General features: G+C 46.1%; 1 protein-coding gene across 1 annotated transcript in view; it reads right to left on the reverse strand.

Annotated features, from left to right (window-relative positions):
* ITGA9 (integrin subunit alpha 9) overlaps positions 1–27860 on the reverse strand; it is a 324192-nt gene that overhangs the window by 11570 nt on the left and 284762 nt on the right. The window contains exons 23-26 of the mRNA XM_057555761.1: positions 27315–27440; positions 25423–25542; positions 20869–20970; positions 4279–4398 (exon numbers count right to left, since the gene is read on the reverse strand). Coding sequence (XP_057411744.1) covers positions 4279–4398; positions 20869–20970; positions 25423–25542; positions 27315–27440 — 468 coding nt within the window. The remainder of the gene's footprint in view (positions 1–4278; positions 4399–20868; positions 20971–25422; positions 25543–27314; positions 27441–27860) is intronic.

A 27860-nucleotide genomic window follows, 5' to 3' on the forward strand; every position in this document is an offset into this window, starting at 1 on the left:
ACCAGAAGCAGTCAGACCTCCCATCTAACTCAAATATTAGGCCCATTAATCAACAGATTTCTGTGCACTGAATTGTCAATATATTACACCTCTATACATAATGCATGTTTCTTAGGTTATAGACATAGGAATCCAAGTTGACAAGAGGTCTGTAGTTGACTCACAGACATAGAGAACAGACTTGTGGTTGCCAATGGGGAGGGGGATGGAGGAGGGATGGGTTGGGAGAGTTTGGGATTAGCAGATGTAAACTATTATATATAGGATGAATAAACAACAAGGTCCTACTGTATAGCACAGGGAACTATATTCAATATCCTGTGATAAACCATAATGGAAAAGAATATGAAAAAGAGTGTATATATGTGTATAACTGAATCACTTTGCTGTATAGTAGAAATTAACACAATATTGTAAATCAACTATACTTCAATAAAATAAATAAAAAAACAAAAGAGGTCTGCAGTTGAAGTTTTAGGAATATGTAGGTCTTCAGAATAATCCTACATTTCATTTGCCCTTTTCAGTGTCCTATAAAGTCATTCTATTTAGTTAGTCCTTCAGGAGAAAAATATTTTTCCTAAAGAAACTCCCTCTGCCGAGCTCCTTACTGCACAGTCGCTGTGCCTGAACAGACTACCCACTCTGAAGGTAGAGTGCGTTCATGAACCCTGCATCGAGGTTTACTTTTTTTTCCTCCAAGGAGCTCAATCATAATTTTATCTATGACACGATGGAAGAGAGATGAGGTTTCATCTACTTCAGAACAACAAAACTTCCAGTTAGGCTAATCATCCTTTGCCATAGTGAGTTTTACAGAAAAGATTAAGATTTTGCCCATATTTCTGAATATCATGTATGTGATAGACAAAAGATGGCCACTAATTCTTCGCTACTCCTCCCATTGGGAGGCAGAGTCTCTTTCCTGTTCCTTGACTCTAGGCTGGCACGTGACTGCTTTGACCAACAGAGTACAGCAGGAAGATGCCATGCCAGTTCTGGGCCAGCCTTTCAGAGGACTAGCAGCTCTCACCATGCTCTCCCAGAGCTGAAGCCACCACGTAAAACGTCAGCACACTCTGCTGGAAGGGCCACATATAGAGGCCCTGAATCTACACGGAGAGAGGGAGGGGCCTGGCAGAGTCCGGCCTTCCAGCCATCTCCACCCAAGGTGCCAGGCATGTGAATAAAATTGTCCTGTGAAGTGAAGCAGACCAGCCTAGCCACCAGGTGAATGCCCTTGTGTGACACCACTCAGTGTCACTTGGAGCAGAAGAATCACCCAGCCAAACCCTTCCTGAATTCCTGACCCATACATTTGTTAGGCAGAAGGGAACTCAATTTGGTGGCAATTTGTTGTGCGGCCATAGCTACCCAGTACCATATAAAAGACTGTAACGTAGGCAATAGCACCACTGACAACCGTGAAACCCTGCTGGAGCGAAAGCCTTTAGGGTATCTGCCTAGTTTCCTTCTAAGATAGCCCCCATCCCCACCCCTACCTAGCCTCCCCAAACCTCCACACTGCATCTTTCTCCTGCGCTGGCCTTAGCTGTCTGGATGTGGAAGACACGTGACCCAGCCCAGGCTGGTCAGATTCTCTCTCTGCCACCTCCTGGCCTCTTGCCACAGTTGTAGACATTTGACTCGAGCTGAGCCAGTCAGATTCTCTCTCCCAGGCTTGTAGGATTGGGACTCAGAGGGGGCTGATCAGTCTGTGTCTGTGGCTAGAAGTTTTGACGGCATCACTCGCCAGCTTTCTCAGAGTTGTTCTAGACCCTTCCTTCCTCCAGCAGTTAAGATGACCTTGTCTGGTTAAGGCCCCTCGACCGCCACCACTCTGCTTTCATGGCCAGTCCATGGCAGAGGGTGATGTCTGCCTTTTCGGGCCCTGGCTCTTTGGATCACACACAGCTGGGTGGCCTCAGGGTGCTGGCCACCCCATGACACCCCCTCCTGACACACCACATTCTTTAAAGAAACACAGCAGAAGCAAAGCGAAGCAGATGGCAGTTGGAAGGAGGTGGGAGGGTGTGCTCAGGAGAGGGGACACTCCTGAGTGGCAGAGCCAAGTGGGGGGCCCAGAGGGAGGGGGTGGGACACAGCCACCCTGCTCCCCACTCTGTGTCCCTGTCTGGTCCCGTGCACCCAGCCGTGGAGGACGGTGCCCCCTCTCTTCTGATATGTCCGTACAAAGGCAGAAGGAAGTATCTCTCTCTCTCACACACACAAACACACACGTCCCCCCCAAAGCCCTTACTGTCTTCAGATCCCAAACACTGAGCTGGCTTTGTTCTCCACCCCCAGACCAGCCGTCTTGGCAGGAAGGAGTTAGAGTTGGAGAAAAGGGAGAATTAAGACTCTATCTGGCCACGCAGATTAAACAAACAACAAATGGGCAGGTTTTTCAAAAAAGGTAATATCCGCTCCTGGTAAATATACAGGAAAATGGGCACTTTTGATACACTGCTTGTATAACCTTTCCAGAGGGCAACTGGCAATATGTAATAAAAGGCTTAAAATACGCATTTCTTTTGACTCGGTAATTCCGTTTCTAGGGTTTCATCTTAAGGACATAATGAAGGATTTGCGCAAATATTTGGCTCCAAGCATATTCACTGTGGCACTGTTACAAGAAGTGTGAAACCAGAAGCCATGTGAATGAATCCCAACATCCGAGGACTGGGATCTGCCATACACCTGCAGCCTGAGGACAGCACTGGACACGGGTTTTTAACAATAGGGAAAGACTTTCACAATTTTGCATTCAGGGAAAGCTAGCCTGTAAAATAGTAAATGGGATGTCCAAAAAGCATGGGAACCTGAGATAAACTAATTTTCAAGTAATATGCTCAATATATTTTTCTTCAACCTCCAATACTTTTTTCAGGTGAAGTTGCTCTTGATTTAAAGTGATGAGTCCAACTGTCAATCTGAAAAGATGTACAACAAAAACACTATTTTCCCTGTGTTTCTAGATTTCTTGGATACTCTGAAGTATATTTACTATACTTTTTTCAGATTGATAATTGAACTCATTGCTTTAATTTTAGAGGTCCTGCACCTGAAAATGTATTGGGTATTTTACTGGAGAATTTAACACACTATTCACAAATAAGTGGGTGCTAAGAGAATGCCTGGTCTCTGTCTATTATGTAGGGAAAAAGTTCAAGAAGAGACAATGCTGGTCTCACCACAGTTATTTCTGGGATGGGGACTCCTGAGTATTTGACAACTTTTTTGCTTACTGACATGTGTCTATGTTTGATCAATAAATACAAATTATTTTGGAATCCCAAAGAAACTAATTATTTGAATTTAAAGGATCCATCCATAATCATGTTAAGAGGCTGTTTCCACCTGCCTCTGAAACCTGGAACACTGGAAAATCAGGGACTTGGTGTCAGGAAGTCCCAGCTGTGGTCCCTGGTGCTGCTGTAGGAGCTGGGGACATGGTGGAAACAAGAACAGACAGGACCCAACTCACGTGGCACACTACCATCCCGTGGAAGAGACAGACCTTCCTCAGATAATGACTCTGAAACCATTACTGATGAATACAGAGGCCCTAAAGTCAAGGGCGCCAGGTGTCTGAGAGAAGAGCGCAGGGCAAAGAAACCATCCTAGAATTGGGGGTGAGGACACCCCTTTCTTCTTGAGAAAGTGACAAGAGGCAAGATGTGAAGGATGAGCAGGTGCTCCCTGGTGAAGGAGGCAGGGCAAATCTACCCCCTGGGGCACCTAAGAATGAACCCCCATGGGGTTGGGAGAACTTCTGATGAAGCTACCCAGGCAGCACTCCAGACATACGGCCCATCGCCATTACTAGAGTCTTCTGGGCAGAAATCTTTTCCATATTCCACATGGGAAAAGAACAAAGAATGGCTCCGTAGTTTCTTTTCTTGTTTTTGTGCCAAGTAAAGGAGTTAACCATCCCCGTCCCAGTCCCAGCTGTTACTCCCCAAGCTTGTGCGTTGGAGTGAGGCTCCCACCACCCTGTGTTAGGACTGGTGGCAACTCTGCTAGGGAAGGCAGGAGAAGAGGGGTAAGATTTTGGGGTTCCCTCTAAAGCAGTCCAGTCCTCAGGTGTGAATGGCCTCAGGAGGAGCCTAGACTCCATTCACTGCCTGGAGGGGACCCTGTCCTCCTTCATTGTACCTGCACTGGGAAGGAAGTTCCACCAGGAAGCCTTTTCCGACGACGAGCTCTAGCCCTGCTGAGGCAGGAGAGCTGGGTGTCTGGTCAGGGACTCCCTGGGGACCTGCGCTCTCCACTCACCTTCCAGAGCAGCACAGCCAGCAGCAGGAAGATGAGGATTCCCACCAGCAAGCTGATGGCAATGATCCACCCCACGACGTAGCCTCGGGGCTCCAGATTGTGCAACGCCTCGAAGACCACCTGGGAGGCAAAGCAGAAGTGAGATGGTTCCCAAACAGAAGCACCCACCGCATGAGGGGACCCAGCCTGGGCTTGACATTGGGACTGAACTGGAGAGATGTGTCCAGACTGCTGTTACTCTAAAACGGGCTCTGTTGAGTGCTTTCCTGGTTGTATACGGATGGATTTTTCACAAGGACCTGAAAAGGCACTTGAAATCACAGGCCCAGTTCTTCAAAGGGCTGTAACGACAACAGGCCTGATTTAAGTATCACGAAGTGAACATAAGCGTGGTGAAAAACTGAGAGGACGCACTTTGTTCTTGATTCAGAACAGACAATAACAGTCTCTGTTTTATTATGGTTTTGAAACAAAGGGCATGGGCGTGCCCTCCAGGTAAGACAGTACTTCTTTCTGAGTGTTCTGTGCACTGTGTAACTTAGTGTGATTACTCAATTAATGCCAGTTTCCCCAGTAGACTGTGCACCTCAAGGGCTGGGCACAGTTTGCCTTGGGTCTCATGGCGATGCCTAGCACACTAAAAGCACTCACTCGAAGAGCGGAGCCCTGGTCTCCAATGGGAGCCATAGGTCCTCAGAGCCCATGTCTCAGTGGAGCAAGTTTTCCCAACTTTGATGGAATCTCAGTGCTGTGTTGGCTCACATCAATGGTGCCAACGGTGTGCATCTCTTCCCAGCCCCACATCTAAGGACGTTACAATGGTATTTTGAACTGGTCCATCACACGAGTATTTATACCACCAAAAGTGACGCACAAATCAGGGCGCCCCCCACCCTCCTGCCAGAGAAGTGATAGCTTAACACGTGCTAGCTCAACACTGACTGTACTCTTTGGCTCTATTTTCGCCCCACTGGTCACAGCGGAGTTTATTTTTGTAGAATTCAAAGCATCCATTGTGTCCTCTACAGCCAATCCCCTAACACCCCACCGTCCCGTTCAAGCTCCTCTTTGCTGAAGAGACAGAAATCTCAGCTCTGGGCAGCCATTGTCTCCCTTGGCTGCAGACAGGCTGGCCCAGCCACAGGGCTTTGTCCAAGCTAGGCCGTGTGCTTGGAATGCCCAGTCCCTCCTTGGAGAAGGCCTATGTAAACCTGGCTCAACCCTGAAAGCCAGCTGATTTTTTGCCTGGCAGGAAGCCTCGCTGGTTATGGGAGCCCCTTGCTCAAGCCTCAATGGTGACTGGGCACAGGGCTGAATTGATACTAGTGCTATTTATGTTACCTTTTTAGGGCCTGGCTTCCCTCTCTCTGTAACATTTCTTGAATGCTCCTCTGTGTCAGGCTCTGTGCTTTTCTTATAATCTCTTGTCTAACTCACACAATCACCCCAGGAGGTATTTAGCACCTATTTTACACAGCAGGACATGAAGGCCCAGAGAGGACAAGGGATTTGCTCTGGGCCATGTAGCTTACAATGCAGAGTCAGGATTTGAACTCAGGTCTAGCCAACCCCAAACTCCCAATCTAAGCTGGTCACTAGCACACCATAGAGTACCTGGCTGACAGTGGTTCTTTAAAGATTATCTGTCAATTAAATGGATCATTTACTGTCTCTTCCCTGGTGATAAGGAAAGCAAACACAATCACCTTTGTCTCAACTGTCTTCATTCCCACTGGTGGGGTGGGGGGGTGTGCTGGGGGAGGGGAGGATGGTCATCCATGAGGCAGATCCTGAATCCAAAACATTATCTCTAGGGAAATCAGAGCAGAAACCATTCCTTCCTATGTTGGGACGGATCAAAGAGAACTGCCTACAGAACACAGTAGTCACTTCTGGGAATGGAAATAAGGCCTCTTTTCAGCACATACTCACTAGCTGTGTGACCTCGGACAGGGTACTTTCTCTCTCTGAGCCTCAGTTCTCTCCTCTGTAAAACAGGGGTAGAACAGCACCTCCCCAGAGAACTGAAGGGGCTAACGCACGCAGGGCGATTGGCAGAGCCCACCCCTGACACATGGCAGGTGCTCCCATCAGCATCATTAGCACTGCTGGCAGGGAGATTTCTTTTGAGGTTGTGCATGGTTGGCTGGCACCCTTTTTAATTTTAAAAAACTATTTATTGAAGTCTAATATACATAGAGAACAGTCTACGTAACCTAAGTGCACCGCTCACTGCATTTTCACGAACTGAATGTGAAATGCATCTGTGTAGCCAGCACCCAGATCGAGATGCAGGATGGGACCAGCTGCTGAGAAGCCCCCTTCACACTCTCTTCCAGTCACAGCCCCCACGAAGGGTACTCGTTGTCCTGACGGCCGAGAGCCTAGATGAGCATCACTGCTTTTGTCCACGCTCTACCTGGAAGGACTTCTTTCTTCCACATTAGGTTTGGGAGATTCCTCCAGGCTGGAGCATGGCATTCTCATTGCTGTGTGAATATCCCTTGATTTATTTATCCATTCTACCCGGTTTGGGGCTATTACAAAGAGGGATTTTCAGACATGAGGCGATCCTGAAGGAGGAATACGTGGGGGTGAGAGGTGGTGGGACAGAAATGGGCTGTGAAGTCTGTCATCTTAAGCCTACTCTTTTCTATCTGGTTCAGATTAGAGATTTCTGTCTTTAAAGACAGATAGATTCATGTCTTTGAGTTACTGCCCCTAAAAAGCTGTGGATCAAATCACCTCCCACGTTCAGAATCTCTTGTGGTGTCTTGCACAGGTCAACTATGAAGCACCGTGGCTGAGAGGGGCACCCTTGGACAACCAAGACAAACTTCTCGGTTTCCTCCTCTGTGAAATGGGGAAGTAAGATAGTGTCTGAAAGTTCCTGGTCTCTGGTCGCATAGTGAAAATCTGCTGAACCTTCCTGTTGACAATGAGACAGGCTGTGGGCTCCGTGGGGTCAGCTGTAAAGTCCTGCCCCTTGGGTCACCCCGAAAGCCGCACAGGGACGCTGCCTGCCCGCAGTGTCTGAAATGCGTATCCTGGCAAAGCCACCTTGGAAGTCTGGTTTTGTAGATACAGAGACAGTGAAGAGTATCCACTACAGTTTAGTCTGGCAAATTCCACAAGAATGCCCTGGCACTTCCCCGGAATGTGTGCTTAATCTTTTATTATTTTTAGTGATGCCGTTCATCATCTTGGACATGTGCTTTATGCTTTGGCAAAGCTGGTTCCTGCACATCGCGACCCTAATAAACTTATTAAGTGGAAGGATCTGAGCAGCCTGAAGTTCTAAGAAGTCACATCTTAGATAAAAACCCAAAGGAACAGCAGCATGGACCACAGAGAGAGGTAGGGAGCACCGACAGTCCAGTCTGGTCGCCACCAGTAAATAGCAGGATGATCCTGGTGAAGCCCTTATACCTCTTTATTTTAATTCAAAAATTAAAAAAATTTTTTGAATCAGCCCATGGTATTTTTTAATGTTTTTTTTAAAAATTGAAGTATAGTTGATTTACAATATTATATTAGTTTCAGGTATACAGCATGGTGATTCAGTATTTTTACAGATTATACTCCATTAAAAGTTATTACAAGATAATGGCTATAACTCCTTGTGCTACACAATAAATCTTTCTTGCTTATCTATTTTATACATAGTAGTTTGTATCTCTTAATCCCATCCCTGGTACCTCTTTAAATATCTTTTCTCCATCTCCCCAGTTATTGCTCCAGTTCAAGCCTGAGCTTCTGTCACCAGCACTATCTCAGGAGCTTTGGAGGAGACTTCCTGCTGTTAGAGTTGTCTTCCTAAAGCACAGGCCTCATCACGCACTTCTCAGTTTATACTACAGATGGTTTCCCTTTATACCAAATATACATTTCAGGGTACCAGGCTCTTTACAATCTGGTCTCCTTCCTACCTTTCCAGCCCCTGGCAGGACCTGTACTCACATTCTAGCTGGTTAGAGTTATCTCCCTGTGGGACCTGTGGCCTCCTGCCTCTCTGCAGCCTGCTTTTGCCACCTTGGAAGACTCTACCATTCTTGTCCAGATGACAAACTCCAATACTGCTTATCTTAGAAATGTTCATATCCTTTGATCCATTAATTCTGTACTTGGAAATTTATTCATAGGCAAGAAACATAAAGTACAGGAAAAGTTTTATATTCGAAGATGTTCACTGCAGAATTATTTACATTGGTACAGAATTAGGAATATCCTTAATGGAAAAGAATACAAAAAAGAATATATATGCATAACTGAATTACGTTGCTGTACACCAGAAACTAACAAAACATTGTAAATCAACTCTACTTCAATAAAAAATAGAAATATCCTAGGGGCTTCCCTGGTGGTGCAGTGGTTGAGTCTCTGCCTGTCAATGCAGGGAACACGGGTTCAAGCCCTGGCCTGGGAGGATCCCACATGCCGCGGAGCAACTGGGCCCGTGAGCCGCAACTGCTGAGCCTGCGCGTCTGGAGCCTGTGCTCCGCAACAAGAGAGGCCACGATGGTGAGAGGCCCGCGCACCGCGATGAAGAGTGGCCCCTACTTGCCGCAACAAGAGAAAGCCCTCGCACAGAAACGAAGACCCAACACAGCCAAAAATAAATAAATTAAAAAAAAAAAAAAAGAAATATCCTAAAAGTCTAACAGATGAGTAAATTACAGCAATCGCGAAGTAGAGTACCACAGAGTCGTTAAAATGATAATACATCTGGCTGTCAAAGTATGATTTTCAAAAAGTTAAAAACATGACTCTCATACAAATATGCAGCAAATACACATTAAAAATTTATTTAATTCATGACTGAGGGAATCAGCAGGATGGTAAAGCTAGTTCAAAAAAGGATCTGAGAATGCGGGTAGTTACAGGAAAAAAAGAATAGAAGAATGTTGAAATCAGATACAAAACTGATTAATACCTTACACGGCAATAAACTATAACCTTTGGGATTATATTTTCTGCCAGACGGAAGTCATTTTCATCTTTACCGGCAAAAGGCATTTGTAACTTAGTTTTCTATAAGCTAATATGTAACTTCACAGAATATGGGCCCTAGGGAGTTAGGCAGGCCTATTAGAACAGTGTTGTTTTTCTCAAAATTTTTTTTTTAATTTATTTTATTTATTTATGGCTGTGTTGGGTCTTCATTTCCGTGCGAGGGCTTTCTCTAGTTGTGGCAAGCGGGGGCCACTCTTCATCGCGGTGCGCGGGCCTCTCACTATCGCGGCCTCTTTTGTTGCAGAGCACAGGCTCCAGACGCGCAGGCTCAGTAATTGTGGCTCACGGGCCCAGCCGCTCCGCGGCATGTGGGATCCTCCCAGACCAGGGCTCAAACCCGTGTCCCCTGCATTGGCAGGCAGACTCTCAACCACTGCGCCACCAGGGAAGCCCTTTCTCAAATTTTAATGTGTGTAAGAATCACATGAGGAACCTCGTTGAAATGCAGATTCTGAATCAGGGAGTCTGGATTGGGGCCTGAGCGTCCACATCATGGTTACGCTCACTGGCGATGCTGATGCTGCTGGTCCAAGGACCACGCTTTGAGTAGAAAGGGGATAGAGAATGCTCCAGGTGTGAAAGGACACACAATCATCTTTTGCCTGATTTCCAAGTTTTACATACTTTAGAAAACAGGATAATAAAATGGGAAAAATGATAAATGCTATAAAGTTATACGAAAAAATCAATATCAATTTAGCATATAGAAGACTTCAGCTTTGCAGAAAAATATAGGAAATTTTTTAAGTAAATAGGTGTTTTTTGATACTACAGGTATTGTTTTCTCTTTTCTACTTTTAACTACTTTTTTAAAAAATTGAGCATTTTAAAGCCAAGTTAAAAAAAAATTAAAAGGAGAGACTCTGCTCCAACAGCTTCTGTTCCAAGAAGACTGACCTACTCTGCTCTTTTCAGCAGAGTTAATCATTCTCTGAGCTTTTGGAAACAGCAATTTTCAACTTCTCTTAGCAGAGAGAATTTGCACTAGCACCCCAATGTATAAAACAGAAAAAAATGGAGATTCTCTGTTTATAAAGAAGGTGGGCAGCTCGAGCCCTGTCTGATCGGTCCCCCTTCCCAAGCCAGTCCCTTCTACCCCAGGCCCAGCAGCCCCAGAACCAACTCAAGGGAACCCACGGCTCCACAAAGCTTAGCTTTAAAACCACAGTGGAGCACTTCATCATCATCCCAGTCCTAAGTCCTCTTCACTCTGTAAGGTAATGATGTATCTTCCTGTCTATGGACTCCAGTAAACTATGAATTCTTACAGAACAAGGATTTGAATGCATGTTCTCCCGTCACCTAGACCAAGGTAGTGATTCATCATGTGATTCATGAAGGCACAGATTAATAAATTCAATGTCCTTTTTGCCATACCATTGATGAAGTATGACTATGACTCAGTCTGCAATGAAGAGAGGATGAGATTTGAAGCTGGAGTTCCTGAGTGTGCTTCTCTTTTTTCTACTTCAAAAATATATCGGCAAATGTTATTTCTTTTGGGAGAGTTCTGGCCATCCATCCACACATGCATCCATCTGCCCATCCACCCCGTCTGTCCATTTGTTTGTCTATCCATCTGTCTGTTCGCCCGTCCATCCATCCATCCACCCATCCAACAAATGTGTACACAGGACCTATTATGTGCCAGGCACTGTGGGGATCCATTGATGAATAAAACAGGCAGTCTTTGCCCTCATGGAGCTTCCAGCTTATAGAGAATACTGGCCAGTTAGACATAAATGCAAAATTATAACTTTAGAAAGTGCCCCAAAGGAGAGATTCATGGTTAGAAAAGACTCTAAGATAAGCATGGCAGTCAGAAAGTTTTTTGAGGGACTGCTTGAGCTAAGAGTTAAAGGGTAAGCAGAAGTTAACTAGTCAAAGAGGGAAATGAACAACATTCCAAAAAGGAATAGCACGTGCAAACCCCCTGTGACAGAAGAGAGCCTGGCAGAGGTGAAGTACTGCCGACAGACAGTAGGCATGGAGCAAATGGAATGAACAAGAAGCCACCGGAAAATGTTCAAGATGAAGCGGGAGAGATGGGAAGGCCTGGAGGCTGTGTTAAGAATTATATCCTTTATATTAAAGAAGCTTGTGGCTTCCATCTGAAAACTGGCCCCATCTAGCTTTTTGATGGCTGCACTAAATCAAACCAAACCTGCAGTTATTTTGATCTTAATGTCTAATTCCTAAATAATTTAGTTTAATAGGTTACTTTCTTTTCATAAAACACTGAAATTCAAGCTTCTGACTCTCCTTCTCCATTCAGGTAGAGAGGAAATCGCTCTGAAAAGCAACATAGAACCTCTTTTGTCTTCCTGAGGCATGGCTTTGAAAATTACTTATAAATAATCCCTGAGAATCATCAGATTCATTCATAAAATTACCTGAGAAAACTGTTGATAAGCATAGGAGGAATAAGGGATGCTTTAACTATGCCAGTAAAAATACTGTGGAATTAAACCTAAAAAAAAATAATTATACGCTTTATCTTAAGAGGCATGGGAGGTCAATGGAAGGTTCTAACTAGGGAGTGACATGGTTTGCATTTTGCAAAGAGCACTCTGGCTGCAAAACGCATCGGAAGAACTTTACGTGGGGGTTCAAGGAACAGGCCCGTTAAGAGGGCTGCAGGGGAAGTGGTTTCCCCAGCAGAGATCCACACTCCCAGTATGAAAGGAGAAAAAAGACTGAGGCTGAGGGGGAGTCTGCACGTTTCAGAGGGTGGTAGGAGGCTGAGAGATGGGGCGGCAGAAGTTCTCATCAACGAAGGGATAAATGATCACACAGCAGCAGACTGAAGCTGGAAGGCTCATGTGTTGGATGTTAACTAATAAAACATAAGAGAATTGAGGAGCACGAGGATTTGCCTCAATAGAGTCCTTGAGGAGGACAGACATCTGGCAGGGGCGATGGCAGGCCCACATGCTGGGCATCCTGCCTGCTACTGTAAACTTGAACACACCTGAGGCTGGCAAGCTGGCGTCAGGGAACCACCAGGAGCCAACTTCCAGTCTGAGGCAGCTGGTAAGCCTGAACCACAGCACTTGATTCACTTGTATGTTTCTGGAAACTTTTATGTTCTGACCACTGTAAATATGCCCAATGTCATAGCTGGAAATGCTCAGGTCTCCAAAAGGCTTGAGAACATGACCACAAGGGGGTACAGCTGGCCCAGGCCTGGCTGGACGGAGGGCTTCCACGGCTGAGGGGACAGCTCAGCATAAGCAGCACCCGAATGGAGGTTCAACCCCAGGTCCCACTGCCTGAAGGTCAATTACAAGGGCAAGATGCTTTCCACAACTGACATCACACACAGGTCTCACAGAGGGAAGGAATTTATATAAAATAAAAAGTGGTAAAAGAAGAACATCTGGGACAATGAAATGCCATTTTCATCTGCTTCTAATTACATCTAGCAGCCAGTGGGGAAGGGGGCAGGGATAAAGGGTTGTGGGAGCTGGAGGAAATGTTCTCAGCAGAGCCATGTCTTAAATCACTCTCAGAACAGAGCCTTTAGAAAGCATCCCCACTCAGGGGAGACCGAAGACTTATGGAGATGACATCAATGAACAGAAAATAAATTGCATTTGGCAAGATGGACATTGTAAGTCTGTGCTGTGATAAACAAAGATGTCAAACTTGCCCCTGCCTGCTAGGTGCTGGGTTTCAGGAATTCCTTGCTCTGTTAGAATTTGCAGAGGAATGAGCTGGGCTGGTGCTAATTCCTTTATTGTTAAGAACGGGTCACATTTGTTGAGAACTTGCCGTGTGCCAGACATGGTGCTAAGAGGTTTTATATCTATTACTCCTGAGAAACCTCATGACTGCTCTTTAAAGGGAGGAGGGGAACGCAGCTCCTTTACCGCAGGCTACGGAGGGCCCTCGATGAGTGCTAATTCTCTTGATGAGTAGCTGTGCATCTGGTTAGGGACCAGGCCACAACAGGAAAGAGTTCCAGAATCAACAGACCACTAAGTCAGAGCATGATGTGCTTCTGAGGTCACTGGAGCCAAGGGTCGCTCCAAAGACTAAGGGCCAGCTGTCACCACCCATGGCTGCATTCCTACCATCTGCCCGAGTGGTGCTCCTGCTGTGCGAGGGCCAGGCAATAGGACAGCAGGGGTCCAAGGAGCGGAGGATGAAGGGAGACTCGGGCTTGCAAACAGGCAGCCCTGCACCAGACCCAGCCCTTCCACTGACAAGCTGTGGCATCTCAGGCTGGTAGGTCCCTTCACCTGGGGGTCTCAGTCTCCTCATCAGAAAATGGGAGTAATAATATCTCATTCACAGGGGTGATGTGAGAGTGATAGGCGATAATCACATCAAATGCCCAGCACATCACAAGAACTGAGCATATACGAATGAAAACAATAAAATCATTAAGCAACGGGACGCAGAAGGGCATGTCGAGCCAAGCCCCCAGTGTCTGCGTGGAGACCACTGCCATCTGTACCCTACACTACTGGTTGTCTGCCCACATCCCTCGGGTCCCTCTATCAGTTCCCTATGTCCAACCCCAGCTTTACATGCGTTCACTTCTAAGTGGACGGCACTGTCAGAGGCCACCTGCCCCCAGGGCGCGTGGGGAGAGGAGGACCTTGGCGTTCATTACCTCCTGGGCAGCCCCTGGCCAGTAACTGACATACAGGAGTGAGAAAGCCCAGCTCCCTCGCTTCAAGGCAGGATGAATTCTGAGGTGGTATTTGTGCTCCAGGGCTCCGCTAAGGCTGGGGCCCCTGGAATCTCATCCTTGGTCCACTTGTTCTCTTTCCCTATCCTGTCTCCTCACTTCTTTTCCCATCTCTCTGGGAGCATTTCCTTACTAAAATCCTTGCACCCACATCCTCATCTGAGGGTCTGCTTCTTGAGAATCTATCTTAAGACACCATCTGACTCCATCTGGAGCCTGACCTTCCCCTGTCCACTTAGAAAATGCTTTCAATACTTGTTCAGGGGTCACTCTGTCCATGCAGCCTCTCCTAACCTCTTCAGCTCAGGCTTTCCCAGCACAAAACCACACTACTGTGTGTGTGTGTCTGTGTGTGTGTGTGTCTGTGTGCTTGAGCACGTATGTCTGCACACGTGTGCAAGTGCAGTGTTCACCCCTTGAGGCTAAAATTGTTTTTCTTGTTCATGTTTACCGGGGGGTCCAGTTCATGTCTAGTCAAAGAATTTGAGGGACTGGACAGCAGCCTTGTCCTAAAATACAACCTTCCATAGCAGTGGTTTCCTTGGCTCCACAGAGCCTAGGGGTTTGGTGAGGGGATACAGAGGCCCCCAAGGGAAAATGGAAATACAAGTTGGGGGAGTTCCAGGCATCCCACCTCTGACTCAACCAAAGCACATTTCAATTTAGAAATGGGTTGTGTTGTTTAAAAAAATGATAATGATAATCATGATGACAGCTGGAAATCATTGGTTTAGAGTAAACTGATCATGACTCTTGAGGTTTTGAGGGAGGGAGAAGCTATTCTTCATTTGTTTCCTCCCATCCTTGGCCATCTCTTCATGCAAAGGGAGCCACTATTAACTGACTGCCCATGTGTAGGCACCAGGCAAAGGGCTTTGCACCAAGATGTGACCTGATCCCTCCCAACCCTTTAGGACAGATACTCCCTACATGTGACTGGCACAAACTGCTAGACCTCTACTGATATAAAGCTACCTGTCTACTTCTAGCTCCTCGGCCACCATCATCTCTAGCCAAGTGACGGTCACAACCTTCTTGCAGCCCCCTACAATCCACTGTCCACACAGTAGCCTGTGACTGTTAAAAAATATATATTGGATCATGCCATTCCCCACTCAAAACAGAAGCTTGCAATGGCTTCCCTTTGTAACTGCTCCCTGGTGTTATATGGTGTGACCCTGCCTATGTCTCTCATCATGGATGTCTTCACATGTCTCCCATCATGGATGGCTTCACATGTCTCCCATCATGGATGTCTTCACATGTCTCCCATCATGGATGGCTTCACCACTCACCAGGTAGCTGCCACACTGGTGTTTCAGCCTTGAACACGCTAAGTTATTTGGGTCTTCATATGGCTCTCCCTCCTCACTGGGACACTCTTCCCTGCGCTTGGCAAGCTAATCCCTCCTCACTCTCTAGATCTCAGCTTCCTTGGAGAAACATTCCTTTAGATTCCCCTCAATCTAGAGCAGGTTACTCCCATGGAACTCACCTTGATTTGAAATAAAACCCTTGTTTGCTTCCTTGTTTACTCTCTGTCACCCCCTCAGTCGCTCTGGGAGGGCAGGGGCCATGGCTACTTTGTTCCCCATTGCACCCACAGTGTCTCTACACTGCCTGGCCCGTAGCAAGCCCCCAATAAGTATTCATTGAATGAAACTGCAAATAGTGACAATCAGCAAACCACACTGGGATTTTTCTCAGTTCCTTATGGTTAGAGCTTAATTCTTGCATTGGGGGTAGTGGGTGAGGGGAGAGGACCGCCTACCATCTTTTGATGATGACAGGGAATGGCGGGGGTGGTGATGACTTTCCAATGACCCTCTTCTTCATCGTATCTCTCAGCGTAAGAAGGGGGAAAACTCTCTTGCCGGGTATAATGTAATTTTTCACATAAATGGTAAAGTACAAGTCACAGTCTATTCGGTGACAGAAAATTGTAAAGTTTGCTTCAAGATGCAGTAAACAACAAAAGAACTATAGGTGGCACCTTTCGAAGTAATCTCATTTACCACCTTAGATGATGCCCTCTGGGTTGGGGGGCAGTGGCAGGGAGCAAAACGGAGGGGAAACCTCCAGGAAGTAGAAAGCAGGTTTCCCATGTTACAGATGAGGAAATGGAGGCTTACAGAGCTTACCTGATACCCAAGATCACACCACTGGGATGGGAAGGAGATGGGATATGAAGCCAGGCTTTTCTAATTCCAAAGGGCGAAATGCAGTGCTCCCTGTTCACAGAGGACAAGGCCAAACTAGAAGTACTGACTTCCTGGAAGGGCCAAGACTGGGAACTGAACTTGAACGGCTTCAGAGAAAATGAAGCTGGAACGTGCTGTCCTGATCAATTCGTGCGTGAGGGGGAGGTTTATTCGGAAGTGAAAGCGTGGCTGCAGGCTGGAGGCTTTGTTCTGGAGTCTGATTGAGACTGAGCAGGGAAAGCCTCCGCTGGGGTGAGGAGAGCCAGGTCCAGTCTGAAGGGGCTGGCTGGGCTCCAAGGGTACCTGGGCAGTTTTAACAGACAGACTTTAAAACAAGTCAGTCCTTTCCAGAGTGGACACTTGCACTTGTCGGGGCCCTTTCATCCAAGAAGGCCCAGTGCCCTCCCGTGTGACTGAGTGGCTGCAGGTCAGGGAAAGGAGTACCAGGCTGGGGAGTCAAGGGCTCCAGACACTATTCTTGGCTCAGCGATGTGAGATCCAGGGCAAGTCACCTATTCTCCCCGAGCATCAGAGGCCCTTTGTTCACTAGAGGAAGAGGCTTTGTGGTTCTAATCCAGGCAGGGCACAGCAGAATCTCAGGGGACTTGTTAAAGTTATGACCCATCTCCCCACCTGCAGGGTAAGGGATGGCAGAGGAGGACCGTGGGAGGGAGGTGACCGACTCTTTGGACATATGATTCCCGGGGCAGAAGGTGAAGGCCCCAGACATTTGCCCTGTCAAATCAGCAAGGAAGTAGCTCATTCCAGCATATTCATCCTAAAAACAAAACAAAGCCCAAAGCACAAACACTCCTAAACCACCTATGGACAAAGAGTTTCATGTTCTCTCATTAATGGAGCTGACAAAGTGGTCTAAATGACTGAACAAAGACTGGCTCAGATGGGAGCTCTAAGATGCACCAGGGGTTGGCTGGCCCCATGCTGTCTTCGGTATTAGAAAAGCACATGGGAGGGGGTATTTGTCACTTTTTAGCATCCTTCCAGTGCTGGGGAGTCCTCCTCTAGGTGAGTCTTGGGGTGAGGGTGAGGCTCTACTATAATAGCCAAAAATGCCAGCCACCTGCTCTTTCTGGGGTGCCTGGTACCCCAGGGACAAGGGTCTAACCTCAGCCAGTGAGAGGCTCCTGCCTGACTCCAGAGCAAGAGGCTGAGAGAAGCCAGGGAAGCAGTGTCCAGAGTACCATGCCAGGCTCTTTCTGGGGCCTGACCCAGCCTGTGGTCCTGGCGCCGCAGGTTTGTCATATCCCCAGCCTTCCTGGCAATTCTGAGAGCTACCCAATAGCCTTCTAATCCATCCTGATTCCGCTAAAATGAGACGGAATCAGTCTCTCCTGCTGGTACCTAGAATCTCAGCCTGGTGCCCACTCCACATGGCAATGACTTACTTATCCATCTGTGGATTTCCATGTTCATCATGTATTCCACTATTTCAAAATATCAAGAAAACAGATTTGCTCTGTAACTCATACAAGCTTCTCACACAGTCTGAGAAGGGAGTTTGGGGCGGTGGCTCTCAGGAGCAGAGCTGGTGTGCTGGAGATTCTTGGTTTGCCCCCGGGGAGTTTCTAGCCTCAGCTGTTGGCAGCACTGCCGGAAAAGCCGGAAGGGTTGGGTTGGACAGGATGGGAGTTCAGCGTGTTCTCAGCACAATCAGCGCTGAATGCGGTGACTCAGATCTCATCCACAGTTCTCAGGTTTGGGTCTGTACAAAGCCAGGTAAGCTGGTGTGGTTGGCCTTGGACACGTGCTAATACCCCACCTGGGAAGGGCACCTCAAATGTATTATTAGTAAACAAGGAAAATGCCTCAAATATCTAGTACATATTTCTAGGTATTTAACTGTATGCCCTGTAAAGCACTCCCCGTATCATGGCACAAAAATAAAAGACACAGAGTCCCAAGAAAATTATTTGATTTGCCTGTCAGTTGAATTATCACCATGTGCACTTTATGTGGTTAAAAACTGGATTGTTTTCCTCTTCTCACCCACACCCTGCTCGTTGCCAGCAGCAAATACACTTCCTGTTCATTCCAAGGCCATACAAATGTGGCGTCTGATCTAAAAGCCTGCGATATTTTGCCCAATTTAAATTTGGTGGCTAGCCTCTATGGAAATTTCCCTTCCAATGAACAACTAACAGAGCGCCAGGTATTCAGAAGAAACATGTAGGGTGGAACGTGTTTGTTCTAAAAAGGCAAACCTTCCTACTCAGAAAAAAATTTTTTTTTTCGGCCAGGAAAGTTGAGAACAGATTGTAGTACTTCATCTTGGCTCATGGATTGAAAGGCAAAGTTATGGAAAGGAGGAAGGTGGGGGCATTGTGGGATTCCGACGGGTGCCTTTTTTTCTTAGAGTACTGGAAAAAAACCAGTTGAAAATGAGAGCTTCTTCCAAAGAACTCTTGATAATGATAATATTACCATAGTGCTCAAAATGGAACAGTAACTAATGCAAGTGGTATTTTGGGGGCGTACAGATGACTCAGAATCCAACAATGGGGTGTTAGGCAATGTTTTCCTGGATCCCACAGCTCCATGTTCTAATCAAGGGCAATGCGCCCATGATAATTTTTTCATTTACCCAAGGGATTCCACCTGTAGGAAACCTGTTAATTACTTCCGTTAACTCTTAATTGGGAACACAGTGGTCTACCAGAACATTCCAAACCTCTCATGTTGGGCATGTATCTCATCCTACGAAACTTTTTAACCAGAGCTGTGACAATGAGCAGTGAATCTCCATTCTTTTTCAATCCCCAGGTAAAAGTCTGAATTAGCATTTAAATGGCCAAAAGGCAAGGAGGAAAAGGCAAAGGCCAACTCCAAATATTTGATCTTCCATAAACACTGACCCTAGGAGTGAAGGACTCCAGCATCATTCCATTTCATCCCATTCAGTTTCTGTTATTAAAATGACTGTGTGGACAATTTCTCTATGTGAGTAGAGGAGTTAAGGTCTGCATCTGACAGTCCTTCCCTGCATCAGGCATGCAATACCCACGGCCTGGGGCAGCTTTAACATCCTCACAGATTCTTATTCATTCTGTACCAGCTGATGCTTTTTTTTCTTGCTCAGGACTGAGAGTTCATGGAGGTCCTGGGCATTTCTTTTTTTTTTAAAAAAGATTTAATTTTATTTATTTTTGGCTGCATTACATCTTCGTTGCGGTGCACGGGCTTTCTCTAGTTGCAGAGAGCAGGGGCTACTCTTCGTTGCGTTGCGCGGGCTTCTCCTTGCGGTGGCTTCTCCTGCTGCGGAGCATGGGCTCTAGGCACGCCAGCTTCAGTAGTTGTGGCTCGCAGGCTCTAGAGCGCAGGCTCAGTAGTTGTGGTGCACGGGCTTAGTTGCTCCGCGGCATGTGGGATCTTCCCGGACCAGGGATCGAACCCGTGTCCCCTGCATTGGCAGGCAGATTCTTATTCACTGCGCCACCAGGGAAGTCCCCAGGCATTTATTTTCTATATGAACCCTTCCTAACCAGGGTCTTATAAGAGTGGGCTTTGCTCTGATCCTCATCCTAACATTTAGACATGTGGTGTCTCCATTGTTATTGGAAAATAAGCTAACCATTTTTTCTTTGTAAGTAATTAATCTTTGTGAATTTTTCACTTTTGTAAATTTGTCACAGCAATATTCACTCTTCCAAGAGAGGGTAAAGTCTCCCTTGAGAGAAGTAAATTCCAGGAAAGGAGATGCAAAAAGCTAGCATCATTGCATAGCTCATTGGCCAAACCAGTTCAGCGGCTGCTGTCTCCCCATGTGCCTAGGACCTCAGTGTGGGTGTCAGAGAATAAGCCTCCCCCCTGCCTCCTGCCCCTGAAAAATAATAAAAGGCAGAAAATTTCCAAGAGTACCCCTTCCCCTCCAGCCTCTCCCACACCCCACATCCGAGCTCCCAGTTGCCACATATTCCATCTTGAGGCTGCTTACCGACTGCACTTTACAGAGCAGGGGTTCCCAACCCCCGGGCCACAGACCAGTACCGGCCTGTTAGGAACTGGGCCGCACAGCAGGAGGTGAGCGGCAGGCGAGACAGCGAAGCTTCATCTGCCGCTCCCCACTGCTGGCATTACTACCTGAACCCTCCCCCATACCCTGTGGAAAAACTGTCTTCCGCAAAACCAGTCCCTGGTGCCAGAAAGGTTGGGGACCGTTGTGATAGAGGATACGGGGTTAGGTAGGGAATGAAAGAGGAGTTTCTAGGACTTGGCAACTAGGATGTGACCCCTTCAGGTTACTCAAACAACTTGTTTTTGAAACACCCAGCGTTTATCCATGGAGCAATGTGGCTGTGAAGGCAGATGAGGTTTCAGGGAAAGGTCTGAGAAAAATAAAAATAGTCTTGGCTCCAGAATGGAAATGCAAGCCCTGTCAAGGGTACTTCCAGAAGATTTTTCCTTTGTCTGGTCATAGCCGGGAGCTTTCACATAACAACAGCATCCCAGAGAACATGGCTATCACAACAAGAGCAGACCGCAGAAGTTCTCCATGGGGGCCTGGAAGCCAAGGCAGGCAAGGTCTTGGGTCTACCACAAAGCTGACATCTTGGCTTAGAGACCGCCTTTACCCTCAAATGCCAGCACCAAGTCTCCCAAGTCACCCAGATTCCCTCACCCTTGGAGGAGGGCTGTGTGTTGGGGGGGTGACCGACTCACCGTCATCTCCTCTGAGTTCCCACTGGCTACCTCCACCACCCTCAGGGCAGGGTCCACCTTCACCTTGGCGCGGGTCATGAACTGGATGACAGATGAACTGTCCTGAGGAAGAAACAACACAACTCACTGTAAGACTTTTCAATCACAATGGCTGGGCCCCGAGGTCCCAGGCAGAACTGAAATTCAAAGATTCCATGTGGACCAGACAAAAATTTCTATCACTGAATGAGACAAGAGATTTCCGGTCTCTCTCTTGAGGATTCTTTCATATCATAGTGGATGGCTGAAAAGCTCTGGAGTTTTGCTGAGTCATCAGCACATGCAGGCTTGTGTGCTGTGGTTTCCAAGTGGCAGGAGCCAGATATTTGGATCTTGGTATTGACATATTCCCAAAGAGCAGAGAATAAATAAAGCTGTTAATTGTGTACGACAAATCTAGGCCTGGCATTCCATAGAAGGTATCTGATTTACATTTCTCAAGCATCTTCCTGCCTTGACCACAACCCTCAAACTCTCCACATGAGTTCCTTTTAACTCTTTCTTTACTCTTAAATGAAGCTGGTTGGGGGCGTCAAAGCCATTTAAGCTGGGAAGAGGGTACCTGATGGAGGGATGAGAGGGGGAGAGCATCTAGCTTATACAGTAAGTCCCCCCACATGTGAAGGAGTTCCGTACCAATAGTGCGTTCGTAAGTCTAACAAAGTTAGCCTAGGTACCCAACTAACACAATCGGCTATATAAATAGTACAGTACTGTAATAGGTTTATAATACTTTTCACAAAAATATTACATGAAAAACAAACACAAAAAATAAAGAAAACATTTTAATCTTACAGTCCAGTACCTTGAGAAGTACAGTAGTACAACAGCTGGCATACAGGGCTGGCATCGAGTGAACAAGCAAGAAGAGTTACTGACTGGAGGAGGGAGAGCAGGTGGGAGATGGTAGAGCTGAAGGACCGTCAGCAATAGGAGACGGAGGGCAAGCTGCAATTTCACTCACCCCTGATGCTGATGGAACGCACGTTCACGTCTTTGAAAGTTCACAACTTGAGGAAGGTTTTTATGTAGGGAACTTACTGTAATTAGGTGATGGCCCGATGAGAAAGGGGATGGGGGGAGGGAGGTTGGCCCAGGAAAGTCTCAGGAAGAGCCCACCAGCCATTGCAGGCAGAAGCCTTGGTGTGGGCTCAAAGCCACCGATCCAGATAATGAGAGAATGGCTCCAAGGCAGTGATGGAAGAGTTTGGAAGAAGACAGGCGCTGGCAAAACTATGGCTTAGGGAAGGGCCAGAACGTCGAGCCGGTGGTCCAGATGGGGCTGCACTGACTGTGGAGGAAGAGGCAGGCTGCCTCCCATGGTGGAAACAGAGGGCAGAAGGCATCCCACCTGTGGGGGCAGCTGGGCTCTGCCGGCAAGGTGTCTTTCTACATTTACTCAGCATGCCTGCCATGCAAGGAGGTACCTATCAGATGCCAGCTTTGACCCACTTCTGGTTAAACCTACCCCCCAAAAATGAAAGTAAAGGACTCTCTCTACAGAAAAGAGTTCCAAGGGGCTCAGCTCATCTTTTCCAAGGAAACCACAAACCTTCCTGGGAGGACACCCGGGGATGCCACTCTGTGTACTTTACCTGGGAGTTACACACTAATTATTGTCCTTCTTTAAAATAGCAACAAAACACAGTAGAAGTGCTTCTGGGAAGCTTGTCACTCAAAAAAAACTGCTTCAGTGAGCTCATATTAAGCAGTAAATAATTTTGTATGCAGCAATCTTTTACCAGTTTAACAGTTCTGTAGATTTGTGGTTTCATGGGTCAGGATATACTGTCTTTTCAATCTTAGATCATCATCATCACCATCATCATCATCTCGGACATTGCTAATGACAATAATAATAATGATGATGACGATGATAACTGTCAAAGTTAAAGGCCGAGCAGATGAGGAGCCTGGCACAGAACAGGCCCCTTGTGGTTGTAAAAAACAAATACTTTGGAAGAAACTGGAATCCTCTGATGATTAAAAAAAATCAGATCCTACATTTCAAATGAAAACTTGTTAAGGTCAAAACAATAAAACCTCAAATTCCCTTGTCTGTGGCCAGACCTTCAGGTCAAAGGAAAACTAACAGAAGTGGTGGCTCAGGGAACCACAAGGCTGGTTCTGCTCCATATCCTTAGGGAGGCGTGGCTGGCCTTGGGGGCCCGACAGAGGCTTTCCTCTGCACCTGGGATTTCTGCTGGTTTCTGCAGAAAGGGCACCAGTAGGGAGAACGGTTCTCCAACATCCACATACGACACCCCATGGCTTCCTGCTGTCTTGGGATGCAGACTGGGCTGGATTGCCCACGGGGACAGCAGTCACTGGGACATGTTCCTTGGCAAAGGGTCACCATTGATCACTGAGAGAGAGAGAGAAAGCTGCACAAGACCAGGCCAGAGCTGGGGACAAGGAAGGCTTTGAGGCTTTGCGATTAAATTAGTACTAATGACTAATTTGTAAGTGCAAGCATCAGCCAACTGGGTTGAGGCTGAAAGAGAAATCAGAGTGGCTTCCCGCCATCAGTGCCGTATCAGGGTTCTGTCAACAGTGGCAAGTGTGGCACAGGGAATAAAACCATCACCAGGGCCATTTATCAAGAAGATGAACAGGATGGGTAAGCATATAGAATCATAATCCCTCAACCTGTCCTGGGGACCCAGGACAGTAAGGCACTTCCTGTGATGTGACATTCTGGAATCATAGGGTGACCAGGGGTGCTCTAGTTCATGCCTGGTCCTCTCCCAACACTATCCTTTTCAAAGGGAGAGGTACAACAGGGAAGCAGTGCTGTGTGCACCCAACTTGCCCCAAACCGGTTTCCCTCCAAAGAATCCAGGGAAAGCAGAACTGTTCACAGCTCTCCACCAGCCAGAAACGGAGAGTGGGTAAAACATCCTGTATCCCCCTGTGCCTGTGACTTATCAGGCCAACATGTTACTGCCATGCCTAATTTAAAAAATAACACTGGAGGGCTTCCCTGGTGGCGCAGTGGTTGAGAATCTGCCTGCTAATGCAGGAGACACGGGTTCGAGCCCTGGTCTGGGAAGATCCCACATGCCGCGGAGCAGCCGGGCCCGTGAGCCACAGCTGCTGAGCCTGCGCGTCTGGAGCCTGTGCCCCGCAACGGGAGGGGCCGCGATGGTGAGAGGCCCGCGCACCGCGATGAAGAGCGGTCCCCGCACCGCGATGAAGAGCGGTCCCCGCACCGCGATGAAGAGTGGCCCCCACTTGCCGCAACTAGAGAAAGCCCTCGCACGAACCGAAGACCCAGCACAACCAAAAATAAATAAATAAATAAATAAATAAAATTAAAAAAAAAAAATAACACTGGAATGACTTTTCTAAGGATATTCATTTATACACTGACAGTTTTATACAGACTAACACATTTAGTTTTTCTGAAGGAAAATAAAGAGAATCTCTGTGGCTAACATGCCTATTTTGTTTTAGCTTCACATGTGATTATTTTAGAAGCATCTTGTTGGATGTAGCCTTTCATACTCAGCAGCGTTTATGTTAAAATAAATCATAGTGAATGTGTATGATTTTTTTAAGGGCCACCAATTCACGGACTGAGGTATTTTTTATGAACCACTTTTATAAACTTATAATAGTAAAGTGATCTGAGATTCACTGCTCAGTGCTCTGTAATGGTCTATGTGCAAGGGGAATCTAAAAAGGAGTGGATATATGTGTATGTATAGCTGGTTCACTTTGCTGTGCACCTGAAGCTAGCACAACATTGTAAATCAACTATACTCCAATAAAAGCTAAAAAAAAAAAACCCTAAAAAAACAAAAGTTATCTGAGATTCAAAAGTTGGAATTCTGAAAAACAAGGTGTCATCTAAACAAGGGGTTGGCAAACTATGACTCATGGGTCAAATCCGGCCCTTTGCTGGTTTTTGTAAATAAAGTTTTATTGGAACACAGCCACACCCATTCATTTGAGTATGGTCTATGGCTGCTTTCACAACACAATGGCAGAGCTGAGCAGTGGCAAGACACTGTATAGCCCGTAAAGCCTAAAATATTTACTACTGGCCCTTTAAGGAAAACCCCTGATCTAAAACGTGGTCCCCAGAACAGCAGTAATGGCATCACCTGGAAGCTCCTCAGAAATGCAGACCCTCAGACTGCCCCCTGAGGAATCTGTGGTTTAACAAGGTTTCCAGGTGATTCTGACGCAAGCTAAAGTCTGAGAAACTCAACTGTGCAAACAAAACACCTAGGGAGCTTGTTAAAACAGAGATGCTGATTCCTAAAGGCTGGGGTAGAGTCCAAGATTCTGCAGTTCTAAGGAGCTCCCAGGTGATGCTGATACTGCTGGTCCTCCGACCAGACTTTGAATAACAAGGGTCTGGTATGTTTCCCTGGCATCATCTGCAGCAGAATTACCAATGGTGCTATCCAGGGCAGTTTTTTAAAGGGGGCAGGCAGAGTTTTTTCTGAGGAAACCAATTCAAATGCTTTTAAATGAACCCCAATAGTACAGCTTCCCAGGACTTACCTTCTTCAGTATTTCTGTGTTCAGCAGCATGTAAATGTCTATAGTACGACTTTCTTCTTTAGCCAGCGCACTAAGATTACAGTGCATTGTTAGGCAAGAAATTCCTGGCTTTTCGCAGTCCTGAGAAGAACAAACAGAATGATCAAACTGTATTAAGAACAGACAAGAGCACAGCATTTATAGCACAGAGGGCTCTGTGAGCTTCTATTCTGAGGACCAAGGCCATTCCAGGTAGAGGAAATCCATAGGAAGATGCAATCATTCCTTCTTGCCACCAGAGGGCAATCAAGGGACTTCCTGCCTGGCAGGCACCAGAACATGCCTTCAAGTCTAAGCTCACTGGTACACCCTACCAAAAAACTGGATTTGCAAGGAGAAAGAAGGGTTTTTTTTGTTTGTTTTGTTTTTAAAGAAACACATTTACATATTTTGGGAGCATTCCTCTTATGAGTTTTGAACACAAGGTGCATGTCCTAGATTATGTGATTTCTGCCTGTGAAGTGACAAATACACTTTCATGCCCAATTTTTAGGTTGGGCAAATTAAAGGGCTACAAAGTCACATGACTCAAGAAACCACAGGAGTAAAGAAAAACACGTTAAACCAAGAAAACACACGAATTACAGCTAGAAACCTAAATTCCAAATTTAAGTTACAAAGGAGGAATTCTTTTGTATTGTAGGATCCAAAATGTGCGAACATACCTTCACAATGTTTCACATGTGGGGTAAAAATTTCAGCCAGATACAGAGTTGCATCCGTCAAACAACTAGATATCAATATATCTAACAATTCTAAGGGCTTCAAAAAAATAGCTGATCATCAGCATTATGTAAGTAAAAATATTCCAACCTTCCAAATGGCAAACAGTCCTACAACTTCCACCGGAAAAAAAATCGAGGAAGGAAATGTCAGTGAGACGTGCCGTGGCCGAAATAAGGAGCTGAAGAGATGTAACCAAAGACACGGAGAAAGGAGGTTGTGGAAAAGCATCTGATTCCATCTTTAATACCTTCACTTTTTAAAAAGTTGAGGTATAACTTACATACAGTAAAGAGAATAAATCTTAAGGATCCATCTTGATATATTTTTACATACGTTTATAACAGATCAAGATATAGAACATTTCTTGCACCTAAGCAGGTTCCCTCATGCCCGTGACTGTCAGTATTCCTCCAAAATTAACTGCTATCCTGACCTCCATTGCCATGGATAGCTTTGCTATTTCTGAACTTCATGTAAGTCAAATATTAGGACATGTGTCCTTTTGTCTCTGGCTCCTTTCACTTAATATTATATCTGTGAGATTTACTTATGTTGTTGGTGTAGCAGTTTTTATTGCTCATAATACTCCAGTGCATGGGTACACTGCAATTGTTTATATATTCTCCTGGTGATGGATATTTGGATTGTTCCCAGTTTCTGACTATTATAAGATTGCTGTGAACATTCTTGTCCATGTCTTTGGGGGGATACAAGTACTCATTTCTCTTGGGGATATACCTGGGAGTGGAACTGCTGGGTCATAGGGTATAGATATGTTTAGTTTTAGTATATACTACCCAATAGTGGTATACAAAGTGGTTGTACGAGAACCATCACTCTTGATTAGACTAATACTAGTGGGAGAAATGTTTAACTTTGTGCTTGGTGGGTTGCAAAGGTTTTCCCTGTGCCAGCCAATGGAATTTGAAATGTAAATTTAACACTTTGATAGAAACCTCAGGCTGAAAAATAGGAGTTGACTACAGTCCTTGTGACTTCCTAAGCCAATTGATTAAAACCAGATTTGGGAAATAATAAATGCCAAATAGAAAACTGGCTTCTCATCTCAGACTTGCCTTCCTAATGAGGACCACCCATGTTAACCCAACAAGTAAGCAAATTCTTACCAAGACTTTTCTTCCCGACTTTGTGAAAAAAGCAAATATTGTATGGAAGATATTTTCTGGTTCTTGAGGGATGATACAGGGGGTTGGGTTTTTCTGGAAAGAACAGTTTCCCTTCTCCTGGCCCACCTGAAAATGAAAAGAAACCTGTCAGAGTGGTCCATCCCAAGAACGGATCATGAGCCTGGAATCCCTTATTGTAGTTGCGGTAGAGCCCAAAGTCAACTGTTCCCCCTGGTCCATTCTCCAGGGGACACTAATGGCTGAAAAGCTGACAGGCAGAAGTAGTAGCATCAACAAGGCCAAATAATAAAAAACGTGGATGCTAAGTTGTTAAATAATTGAGATGGCACACAACATGCAAGTGAGTTGTGACCAAGGAAGAGTAAGACTTAAGGAACAAAATAAACTTTAAAAACATCCTTATAGCAACTCTCTGAGATGAGCATTCATGTTCTTTGTCTGGAGAAAGAAAATGAGGCTCAGGTTAAATTACTTGCTAACAGTCACACAGACCAGAACTCAGGTTTTAAACTGAGATCTTCTGAG

Source organism: Balaenoptera acutorostrata, chromosome 10 (assembly GCF_949987535.1).
Source record: "Balaenoptera acutorostrata chromosome 10, mBalAcu1.1, whole genome shotgun sequence".
Classification (NCBI taxonomy): Eukaryota; Metazoa; Chordata; class Mammalia; order Artiodactyla; family Balaenopteridae; genus Balaenoptera; species Balaenoptera acutorostrata.